At 39.4% G+C, this 13121-nt stretch overlaps 1 protein-coding gene across 1 annotated transcript in view; it reads right to left on the bottom strand.

Annotated features, from left to right (window-relative positions):
- Window positions 1-2513: 2513 nt before the first annotated feature.
- Window positions 2514-13121, bottom strand: part of CUNH2orf49 (chromosome unknown C2orf49 homolog) — an 11483-nt gene continuing 875 nt past the window's right edge. Inside the window, exons 2-4 of the mRNA XM_019525393.1 lie at window positions 12428-12594; window positions 7662-8034; window positions 2514-4372 (exon numbers count right to left, since the gene is read on the bottom strand). Coding sequence (XP_019380938.1) covers window positions 4316-4372; window positions 7662-8034; window positions 12428-12594 — 597 coding nt within the window. The 3' untranslated portion in view covers window positions 2514-4315. The remainder of the gene's footprint in view (window positions 4373-7661; window positions 8035-12427; window positions 12595-13121) is intronic.

Here is a 13121-nt window from a genome sequence, read left to right on the forward strand (position 1 = left end):
ACACCTTGCTTGGGTCGTCTGACCCCAGTACCCTTTTCCTGCCATGGCAGGGGGTCTGACTAGATGATCTGCTCAGGTCCCTTCCGACCCTAGAAACTTTGAAACTGTGAAGCATGATCATCCCATTCCACAACTCTATCTCCTCGCTCTATCCAAACAAATAGCTTCCTATAAGCATCCATATCTTTCTGCTATGAAGCCAAGGTCAAAAGTTTCTCTCATATTTTCTTTAAGCTCTTTTAAATATCACAGTAGTTTAAATAGTCCTATTATCCTGACTGATGTCAAAGCAACTTTATTATTTTCCTTCAAATTCCTCCTTAAACTCTCATCAAAATGTCTATAAAGCTAAGCTACTGATGAATTGAGCTCATTGCCTATCATGCTAACCAATATCCTCCCATCATTTTTGTATACTACACCCAATGTCTTCACTCATACATTTATTTAATATTTAATTAATTGAATAATACTTTTATTTATGCTCTTTAGGGTGGGGGAAAGGCTTAACTATAATATAATTGACTCTCCACAATCAGTTGTTACAATTACTCTGTATTAATTCCAAATGTAGGCAATTTTGTTAAGATTGGGATGAGTTAGTGACAAAGACAGATAATTTATAAAAAAGGCAAAAAGACAGACACTGCACTTCCAGTGACTGAAAGCTACAACAGTACAAAGTTTAGGTCCAAAACCAGCACAACTCCATTCCCTCTACCATCACCAAAGCAAAACAAAAAGAACGAACACTAGGTTTTACACCTAATAATGACTTTTTAAATGTACCATAGACTGTTAAGTTAAAAAACTTTAGAGACATTCAGACCCTGACCTTGTACATTTGTTTAGTTCTACGCCAGGGGTATGCAATGTTTTTGGCTGGAGTGCCAAAAAAACCCCGCAACGCCTTAATGGCAAGGTGCTGGAATGCTGGCATGCCAGAAAAACAAAACTGGGGTAGGGGGTACATGGCAGGATGCACTACATATTGATATAGTTAATAATCATAATTTTTTATTTATTTATTTTTACAGTAAATACCAGGTTTTCTAAAAATATTAAACCTCACGACAATAAAAGAGTGCCATATACTACCTTTGTTGATGTATATTCTTTTTGTCTTAAGCATGTTGTGATGAGAGAAAGAAAACCAGAGGCGCGCACAGAGAACCAGACACACGTATGCACATGCACACACACAACCACATGCATGCAGAGAACCAGAAACACACACACAACAGATACCTGCATACACACACGCCAAGAATCAGACACACAGACGTGCACACATGCACACAGAACCAGACACGCATATACACGTGGCCGGGCTGCTGGGCCACAGGACAAATTTGATAATGCCTCAGGTCCCTGCAGCCTCTGTGCTTCCTTAGGGAGCTGGCCCCTGGGCACAGGCCACAGAGGCCCCAACCCAGAGCCTGCTCATCAGTCAGCTGCAGGGGCGACACTGGGGGAGGGGGGTTTGCAGGGGCTATAGCCATTGCAAAATTCACCTGAGCCCCCCCCCATGGCCACCCCTCCCAGCTCTGCTGCTGCCCAGCCATTCCCCCACAGCTGAGCTCACAGAGATGCAGTGCTCCAGACAGGAGCAGCACAAGCCTCTTCTTGATGGGGGGGGATGGGTTGGGCTCAGAGCTGGCTGAAGTGGGGCAGATGGGTGGGCAACAGTGCTGGGAGGGGTGGAGCCTTCAAGCCCAGCCCTGACCAAGGTCCCCTACTGGGAAGAGTCTGGTGCCACCCCTGCTCTGGAGCCCTGGCATCAGCTCTGTGCCAGCGGGTGCACGCACACCTCACAGCAGATGGCTGGGGAGAGGCCTGAGGCAGCACAACCCCAACCCCTCCCCTGCCATCTGCTCTGAGGCTCACATGCAGTTGCCACCAGCACAGAATTAATGCTGGGGCTCTGGAGCCCAGCACAGCTGTTTGTAGCTGGCCTGGGCTTTGGGCCACTGCAGCAGGCAGCGGGCAGACTGCAAGCAGCTGTGCCAGGCTCCAGAGCCCCAGCATTACCCTCCATGTTACTGGTGACTGCATGTGCACTTCAGAGCAGACAGCAGGGGAGGGGCCAGGGTTGTGCTGCCTCATGCCCTCCCTTGCTATCCACTCTGAAGCGTCTATGCGGCCACCAGCAGTACAGAACTGATGCCAGGGCTTCAGAGCCCAGTGCAGCTGTTTGCAGCCTCCCAGCTGCAGCTGGCCCCGGCTCTGGGTAGCTACTGCTGGTCATGCAGCTGAGGCTGCCTACAGCCTCCTAGTCACCTGCTGGGAACAGGCCAGGCTCCACGGCTGGCAGCAGCTGCCCAGACCCCAGACTGGTGCTGACAGGCTGAGTAAAACAGCCTTGTGTGCCATGCTCTGGCATGCATGCCAGGGGTTGCTGACCCCTGTTCCAAGCAGTAAGTAGGCTCATTGTTTTCAAGTTCACTTAAACAGAACTATTTCAAATAAACAGGTATAAACACATGTAGAAAACAGGTCCATGTCACTTAATATTACTTTTAATTCAATTTATTTAAATAGGATAAGGCTACTTAAAAAGAACTCTTTACATATAAAATTTACATTACATTAAACATTGCTGTACTTAAGTACAAAACCTGCACAAATGTTTAGTAAAAGGGAACAGCACACAGTATTATAAACACACATTCTTACCACTTTACAGCATTCAGAAGTGCCTTTGATTCCACAACAGTGAATGGGGAACTCCTGTCATTCGTATCTAATGTGGACTATTGCTGACATTTTCAATACAAATAAATTTTAAAAGGTTAATAAGCTTTCAAATAAACAATGACAGCATCTTCAATGAGTCAATTAAGTCACCAAGAGAATTTCATCAAGTTTGAATTTAACAGTGAAACTTTAATATGGGTCAGACACAGCTTTCATAATATTACTTTTTGAGTACTGACACATTACTACCTACCACTTACGCACCAAGTGGGTTTAACAGGCTTCATCATATACCACTGAATTTAACAGGAGCTTTATGATGTAGGATTCGATCCAAAGTCTTATGTCACACGAACAACAATCCAGATAAATCCATTTGGATTAAAAAAATCCAGTAATTTTATTATATACTGTCAAAAGAAGGGAAGAGGCAAAACATTGTTTAGAGCAGTGGTTAGCGACCTTTTCAGGTTGCAGGCTAGAATGCCCCAGCATGGGTCTGAGGCTGGCAGTTGGGTGGGTACTAGGAACCAGATGCCACTTCACTCCACAGCAGCACAAGCAGAGCTCCTGTGGTGACTTCTCCTCACAATGGCTTGGGGAGAAAACCCTCCCCACTGCCAAAACCCCACATTCACAAGCCAGATCAAATGGCCCCATAGGCTGTAGGTTGCTAACCCCCACTTTAGAGCATGTATCATATTGTCTCAATGTCGTATTTTTTACCTCCTTTCAAATGGATCAATAAGTGAAGAAAGTGTAGGCTTGTATTCCACAGGACTCCCCTATGTTTTACAAACAGTACTGTAATTAGGAAAACAAGAAAAAGTTGCCAGACATACACACACACACACACATTTTATACATACATTTATATATACTGTGGGTGTGGATAAGAGCATGGCACTAATCCATTCATTACTTTTGTTCAAAGATTCATACCAACAGATTCTCATAATGTGCTTCCATCTGTGCCTTTTTATCTCAAATGTCAATAAGAGAAACTTCAATTTGAAGTGAGGATGTCACACAGTTCATCTCTTATTACCAGCTTACTTTTTAAGTGATATAAAATTCTATGGTTTTGTTTTGTATAACAAAAGCAATGCATTTCTACAGATTAAAACCTGTCAATGGGATGGTTTTATATTCTATCATTTATGTAGCTACTTCTCCAAAGCTAAGCAGTTCGGATGCACAAGCTCAAACCACCTGGAATCCCAACAACTATATTAGGTACTTAGCCAGGATGTAACCTACAAAACTGATTCTGCTGGGTAGCATAAAATAGTAACATTTATAAGCCCATAAAAGGTGTTCTGTAGGGACATGCAGGAGATGAACTATTGTATGCTTGAGAAGTCAGAAGCTGATTTTTTAGTATCTTGTAACACTACCACCTTTTAAAGGGGAAAATGAACCATTCTCAGTGCAAGACAATAAACACTCTTAAGGTGACTGGTGAGAATATGATTCCGGCTTTATATCAGGGAGCTTGTAAACCTGTAAAATTTCACAGCAATCTGAATACCTGTATAAAGAAAAGTGTACTTAAACTGTTCAAATATTACTTATCTGTTCTGAAATATAGGCATGATACAAATGTATTTCCAATAATTCATGGCCATGTTACATGCTGGATTTTTTTCTTTGCTTCCGTAGGTTTTAGGTCATTCTGAAATAAAAGAAAAATAAACTGATGTCAGATATGCACAAGACAACATTTAGTGTACAATATCCAGATCTAGTACACTTTCAGTACATTAGTGAATAACTACAGCAGTTTTATGCTGCCATCTTATGGAGGAACTGAAAATACTGCAAGTTTCCCCTAGAGGTAAAAAACAATAAAAAAAACCCAAAAACATTAAGGCTGATAAAATTTAAACTTTTGTAAGCCCATTACATGCAGTCTTGGTTTTAGTAATCCACCCGTAATTTACCAGAAGTATTCTTCACAAAATAAAAAAATAAAAAAATAAAATGCAATTTAGAAACAGTTCCAGAGAAGCAACTTATAATCTAAACTTTAAAAAAGTGTTTTTTGGCAAACCTGAGGACTATTTGTGACAACTTAGTGCATCTCAGCCATTGAAAAGTTGTATAACAAAGTTTTAAAGGTTAATTGGCCACAGATCACACAGACAATTTAAAGACCAAGACTCCACCTTGAAAGCAAGCAGCAGCAGAATACCTTGGAACAGCTATTGCCCCTGTACAGGAAATCTACTGGGTTTTGCAGTAGCAGAATCATTTGCCAAAGACCAGTGTTAAAAAGGTTTGATACCAATTATTAGCTTTTCCAACCTAGTGCTTCCCACTTGTTGAAAGTTCTAGGCCACTTTAAGCATACAAAAACCTTTGTTATTGTCATAAGCTTACATAGCAAGCTTCAGCAAAACAGGAACCTCTCACCACTTCCAAAGATACAACCACCTTGACAGATAATCCAGTGGTCCTCACCTATAGCCCCATGGGCTGGATGAGTGGTGCAGTGCCAGTCCACAGACCAGATCTGCCTCATACCACCAGATCCAGCCCCATGTCCAGATCTGGCCTTACTTCCCTGATTTGCCTTGTGTTGCACAGATCCTACCTTGCCCTGTGTACCCAATCTAGTGCACGCTGGCCTGCTGGGCTTCCCACGGGTCCAGAAGTTTAGTAGCAGGGCAATTACCATTGCCATCACTCCCTGCCACCCAATTTTCAGTAGTGTGGAGAACCTGGAAGGCTGGATAACATGATTCCATGGGCCAGATCCGGACTGTGAGCTTCCATTTATATCACACCCTTCGTTCCACATAGTTTACACATGCAATACTTTTGCACACAGCCATAATACAACTTCCTCAGCTGGAACATGGCAGCTGCTGAACAACCAACAATACACAAGAGTTTAGGGCAAGAATTCAAGAACATTACACTCCCAAACTGAAGCTATATGATGAATCTGAGTTCTGTTGGCAGACCCTTAAACACTGTCTGGAATTAAATAAAGCTGCTTAGTCCTGAGGGTACCTACATTCCCTTCCTCCTCTCTTCCCTAAAGTTTGAAGCCACTGATTAACAAATAAAGTAATATTAAACATTCACTCATTAATTACAGCCCAATTCAGCAAGATCAATAAACATCTGCCTAAATTTAGACATACAATCAAATACTTAGGTACCTGACCTCACTAGAGTCAAAGTTGTCTGCATTAATTTGAATGAAACCAAATCTAAACTGTAAAGATACTGACTAAGCATATCAAAAATACAGAACACTGAATATCAATTTAAACTATACAGATATTCAGCGGGTGACGCAAACATCTAGACCTACTGCACTACAGCCACATACAAATCAAAGCCATTTAGGTTTGAACATAAGTCAGTATTTAGGATACTTCTAAAGAATACTGAAGTAATGATATCTGCAACAGGCAGCACTCTTCCTACTGGATCAGTACAGAGCCAGTTGCTTTAGTATGCCTTTAAAATATTGCTTGGAAGCTGTCTTTCAAAATAAAGATAAAATTATTCAACAAAGATTCTGTGGAAAACTTCATATTCATTTATCCCGCCATGTTTAGAACAAAAATAATGGGGGTTTTTTGGTTTCTTTTTGTAGAATGTTTTGAAATCTGTTACAATGAGACACTATAAGGGGCATGTATTTAAGAGAGCAAAAATGTAACCTCTGTGTTCTCAAATATTTCCAGGTAAAAAAGTGTTTTCCATCTCCTTCCATGAAATCTTGTGCATGGTTGTACCAAATATGACCACATGTCAGTAGAACATGAAGTACTTCTTTGAAAGGGACACTGGCTGATAATAAATTTAAATCTTTTGAGCTCTTTTGGGATAAAAGTTGTTAGGCAGAAAGCTTATACTTTACTGTAACGCATTAGAAAGTATATACAAAGAATTACCTTTGAAGCAGCTTCTGGCCCCTGCCCTACAACGGACTGGCTTTCACCAAGACTCTAACGATCACTCTTTGGTCAGAGTTTAGAACCATTATATTACTCCAATTTCATCTTCAACCTGTCAGCTGCTATCAACTGTTGCCCCCTCTTCTCTTCAAGTCCTGTTACCACCTGTCCTATTCATAATTTAGACCTTTCCTCTTCACTAATCACTCCTTCAGTATCCCACAGGACAGATATGCTTAATCCTTCTTTCAGATTTCTGAGAGGATTCCAAACTTAGGGACAGCAATGTCCTTCCTGTCACTTAAACTTGTAATGTTCACACATCGCTGTCTAGATTCTCACATCCAGGCAATGAATCTTGCTGATACTTCCTACAAAGTAGCTCTAAAAATGGTGCCCTCTCATTCCAGTCACACAGCAAAGATTACTGCTTTGCTTACCTTTGCTTCCATTACAGTAAGGGTGATAAATGGAATCCTGCCCTACTCATTCTAACAATTTAAAATGTTGCAAATAAAATAAACAAACAAACAACTTCCTTAGTCAGCTGCTGGGAACATTTCACACTTCTTTGCATCATACTCTGGGCTTTTCTTTCTCCACTGCATTAAGCACAATCCATTTGTCTTCATTGCTGAAACCATTCACACACTTCAGTACTATTTATCTCATACACTGTTTCAATGAGAGCTCCTGCTTCTGGTCCTCCTTGTAACACTGGCCTTCCACAACCTTTCATTAATGTTTCAAACACATGATTGCATTTCTTCCATGCCAGCCTTCATGAATGGAAGGAGTTATCTGCAAACACCAAGACCAGCTCCTGTTACTCTTGAAATCCCTGCTTAAAATTAATTTGTCTAATCCTGATTAGAGACACTGATACTACTATAATCCAGAACATTAACCCACAATATAAAATAATCAAGTAAAATTAAGGTTAAATTATACAGGTCTAAAAGAAACACTATACATTTGTCTGAGGTACACCTGCAAGTTTCAGTGAAAAATTGTAATAAGCTATACTCACTGCTGTCACATACATACCATTGATTCAGATTCTTCCTTTGGAGCTGTTCTTTTTAATTTCACAATTGTAGCTCCTGCTACTGGGGTCATAGGCGATACCTTTAGACTACCCAATACGTTGCTATTAGTCACTGGCACACTGTTCTGTTCTGCCTCATTATTTCTGGTTTCTAGTTTAGCGTCTTGTGATAAACTGGAGGGTGAAATGTACGTTGAGGCATTTGAAGGAACTGATAGTCTCCTAACAGTGTTGGTGGTGCTTGCTGTTGGGGGAGGTTTTAGGCGATCAGTGGCTCCATTTTCTGTCTTCTTCACCTTTATACTTGTACTTGTTGAACTGCCATCAAATACAATAAGTGGTCGCTTCCTTGATCCTTCTATAGCTGTGACACTGAAAATACAAATGTTAAAGTTCTCAGGAATACAAATTAGATTATCGAGAGTCAGTCAGTGCCTCAAGGGCTGAGCTATAAAAAAGGATATAGTTAAAAAATGTGCTCTCATCCTACTTTGCAATATTTAGTAGAACCAAATACAGATTATAACAAACATCAAACTAATTAAAAAAAAAAACTAATTCCAAGCAATGACTTATATTCATTACAACTGTAAAATTACTTTGACATTATTTTAGGTCCAGTTGTACCAAGAAATGTAGTACTGTTTCAGATTTCAAAGAGTTAAGTATTTAAAGAGATGCAAATGATACAAGTTAAGATCCATACGTGTTTTGGAAAAAAAATTAAATCTACATTTACTCACAGTCGTATTAATGTTCTTGTATCTAAAATAATTTGTTCCTGAGCCAGGGCACTAAACTGATTATTTCTGCTAGAATAACTAGTGTTTCTAAATCTATCAAGAGCCAGATTGGATTTTTTTTTCATTATAAGAAATGAATTATAGAAGATGAACACTAGGATATTATTTATATCAAAGAGTTAAGATCAAAAAGGAAACAGCCTAACAGACAAAAAAGCAAAAAAAAAAGGAAAGGTTTAATAGTTGCACAAGACATCCAACAGGCAGGGATGAATTTGATAAAAGAACCGTTGTACTTAGTGAATTTACAAATTTACAACATTTATTTAATGATTTGCAGTGTCAGAATATCGTTAATTGTGCATTTGTGACAATTTCATGAAAACCTCATACTGCTATTTTTCAACTACAGTGGTATAATATCAGAGGCAGTTGAACACATTAGTTTAGACCCTATATTTTAGACAAACACATCTTTATTAACAAAGCAACAATGAGAATCACTAGTGTCAAGCCCAGTCCACTTACTGTCATGCTTTAAAGCCACATTGTGGCAGCCATCTGACTCAATTACAACACCATTAGATCAGCAACTAAATGGGAGCTGCTGGTAGCTTTAATATCCAAAAGGTTCCAGAGATCTGATTTGTGGTTTTGATGACCAAAAATAAAGTTTCTTTAAAAATGAAATTGATAACAGTTCAAGAACAAATGTACATCCTGCAGCCATGGAGCAATAGCAATTAAGATCATATCAAAGCTCTGCTTCAGGTTAGCTTTTCATATATTTACTGTATGCATTAAATCAACAATTAATATGTCATAGTACATCACTGAAAGAGTTTAAGGAAATGAACCTGCACACAATTTGAAGTAAAATGTAACCTCTCTTGCTCACTCAAACCTTTTTCTGAAAACTTCCTCTCAACACCTATTCACCAATATCCTGACCAAATGCATTCAAATAGCAGAAATGCATAAACCTACTTCCAAGGTATCACTGTGCAAAAAATTTTGTTTCAATCTCTTTATTTAACATAAAGATAGAACAGTTACTCCTCAATGAATCACTCTATCAAATACTCTCTCAGCCAACCAGGAGCGTAGTATTCAAAAGCTACATACAACTTTAAAAGCACAATTATTTGACAGTGATTCTTGTGTACAAAGTATAGTATATTTGAAAGATTACCGCACTTTTGTTCTTCTCAAAAATGACAACAAGCTATATTATATACAAACTTTCCCAAGAAACATTAAGAGTCTACAAGGGATCTTGGCTTGCATGAATGACCAGCCTCAACCAAATGGGTGGAGAGTGCTACTAGCTTAGCCAAGCCTACACCCTGGTAGTTTGAGTACTCTCCTAGGAGACTAGGGGTAAATTTAAACCAAGGTCTCTGACAGCCCAGTAATTAGAGCTCTCACCCAGGTAAACATAACAACATGTGAAAACAACTCTTTTTGCCACCATGTTTTGGGCTAACAGTGCCTGCTGTGTATTGTGATGAAATCAATACTGGCTTTTAGGCACTTAAGAAGTTAACAATTGATTCTCAGAATGGCACTCTTGGTTGGATCCAAGCAGAATTATGGTGCTTTGATATCTTAGGTCCTTTTTTTTTTTTGACCTGGGTCTAGATCTATTTCTCCTGTCAGGCAAGGAACTGTCTCAATTTCTGCAAAATTCAAGTTTTGGTTCAACAATTTCTAACCTGTGATGTTGTTAAGATTACCTGCTGAACGCAAACTAAATGCAAATTGATGAGCCTACAGCTATCCTAAAACAGCAGAGAGGTGTAAACTGTCAAATAAATTTTGGCCCCAACAGTTTGAACAGCTGTACTGTGCTTGAAATACCTCTTCCAAGTCTGGAAGATTGGGGGAAGAATTATTTCCTCCAGAAAACTCAAACAGGCAAACCTGTCTCACCCCTAAAGTACCTCCACACTGGTTTGGGGCAGGGCTGGTAGACCCTAATCCCACCTTACCAAATTACCCCTTGGCATGGCAGCACTCAGACTCAGGGAATTGATTGCAACAGGAGAGCCTTTTTATGGGCTCCACAGATGCTGCTACACTCTAGATAGAGAAGAACTGCATTCTACTATAAGGAGGCCAGGAGCTGCCATGAAGGAGGGGACATATTTACTCCTAAAAGGTCTGTGAAGTCTCATCTCACCAGGATGTTAAATGGGCATGTCTATACCATCCTCACAACAATTCTGAGAAGCAAATTTCATTGAATCACTGCATGCAAAAATGTTGTGTCACTATTGCAACCATGCCAGGCACATCCAATGCCTGTCTCAAAAGCAAGCTTAAGACAGCATCCCTGAATACAATTCAAAAAGCAACCATGCAACATTTTTCTGCAAGTGGTACATACGGATCAGGAGCAGGTAGATATAACTTGTTTCTTGGCAGCAGTCTCAGAATCACCATGAAGACAATACAGACAGCCAATAATTCTGAAGTTTTCTCTAGTATGTTTTAGCTGTACTTACTGAAACTACTTTATGTCTAGAACTTCCAAGAAGCTTCAGCAGCTTCCTTTCAACTCATTTCCAAGTTCTTTGTGCATTAATGCTGGCAGTAAGATGGTCATTTTTTTAGAAAGCATACTATTCAAGTCCATGTTGAACACTGAACTACTAAAGTGTCTTAAAATGACTAATGACTAATAAGGGACTTATAATGACTAATTTGCAACAAGTACTCAAACAGTACCTGGTAACTTCAGCATACTGTGTTTTAAACCTTAATAAAAGCAACTTTAACAATGCAGCCCTCCAGAAAATAAACAGCAGTAATCTAAGTAAGTCTACCTACATTTTCCAGTTTCCATATATGAATTACGTTATCATAAAATGTGCCTACGCATAAAGCAAGTTCCACTTGTAATGATTAGAAATGGACACACAACATATAACCTGTAAAATGTTGCTGTTATGCAAGAACTTCATGTTATAGCAGAACAAGGCTGAGATATTTTTGAGAGGTTTGTTGATGTATTTGTTTGCATATCTGAACCAAAAAAGTAGTTCCTGTTGATAGCTCTTTCAGAACACTACCAATGTCCAAGATCAGTTTCTGCACATTTCAAGATGTAACTGGAAAGAAATATTTGTCGAAGTGCTTTTAAAACCTTGTGTGTACAGAGAAAATAGTATAACTGACTGAAATATCTTGACAGTGGTGAAAGTGTTACATGAGTTACTCATAAGAATTTAACAGATTTAACGCAAGTAACAGATCCGTTTTCAGCCTTGCTAAACTCACTTATAAGACTGACCAGCTGTACTATACTGGAATGAATAACCACAACTTCTTTGAGTTGATCTAGTTGTTTCTTTTGGCATTCATGTGAAGTTCAACCTCATGCAGGTCCTAAACAAGCAACACAATGCATGGGGAGGTCTTTCTAAATCAACCACTTTGCAAGGGTGCAAAAAACTGACAACTTTATTTTCTGGTCAAATAGTATTTATAAAGGCAGTAAGCAAGAAACAATTTTAATGAAAAGCAACTTCTGTTTATGTACGAGGTCCAATAAACAAACCTTTGTAGCAAATCAAAATCACCATTCCCGACTTTTATGTTTGCACACTTGCTAGGTACAGTTACTATTATGTAATTAACTCCCAATGAACTCATGTTTTGCTACTGAATGCTACCAAGTAAGAACAATGTTTACTTATAAAAATATTAATGATCACAAGTATCAAGCTTTTCCCATCTCCATCTGAAAACAGGAATGACTATTTCTTTATGAAGTACTTTGAGAGCTCCTGTAGCTCCTATCTACACCAAAAGCTAAGTATACAACACATCCCAACACTGACACTGAATTTTATGCTAGGGTAATATACTCTAACATACACCCTGATACAAAATGGAATTTATCGCATATGTCATCCTCTACAAATGCTATATGGTGTTGATAATTGGGCAGAGAAAGGCTAAACTAACTGCAAATTACCCCAAAAGCTATCCAGAAGCTAAAAGAACAGTTAAATTACCTCTCTCTCTCACTTTTCCATTCATTTTGTTCTCTTTTCTTTTCCATCACTTTCCCCCATCTACTTTTTGGCAAGTTCCGCTGAGGCAATGGTATGGCATGTTGAATATAGAGATCAGTAAGACCATCTTTATCTGTCTTTACATCATTTTCAACTGGTATGTTCTTCTGTGGAAAGGAAGAAAAGAATTATGATGGGAAAGCTTTTGAGCAAAGTACTTTTACTCACAATTCCTTTTTCAATAGTCAGCGTAACGAATACTGGACACCACATTATGTCTTAAGTCAGAGAATCACAGAAAATGAGGGTTGGAAGGTACCTCAGGAGGTCATCGAGCCCCACTTAAAGCAGGACGTTGCCCAACTCTATCATCCCAGCTAAGGCTTGGTCTACCTGGGTCTTAAAAACCTCTGAGGAGCCATTCATGGTAGATCATTAATAGTTGAATAATGATCATTAATAGTTGAATAATGCTTCTTAGGATCCCAGGCTGTACCTTCATGGATCCAAGTGCAGGATCAGAAGTCTGGTTAGCTTAGAGACTGCTTCTCTAACCCCCTGAAAATGCAAGAAGCTTAATCTCTACTCAAAAGAGCATTTACTCAGAAGTGAGAAGGAAAAGCAAAACAAAACAGAAGCAAACCTCAACAACCTACGGATTTTTGGGGGGGGGGGGGGGGGGGGAAGGCCACAA

The sequence above is a fragment of the Gavialis gangeticus genome, unplaced genomic scaffold (genome assembly GCF_001723915.1).
Source record: "Gavialis gangeticus isolate Ggan-Ray unplaced genomic scaffold, GavGan_comp1, whole genome shotgun sequence".
In the NCBI taxonomy this organism is placed as follows: domain Eukaryota; kingdom Metazoa; phylum Chordata; order Crocodylia; family Gavialidae; genus Gavialis; species Gavialis gangeticus.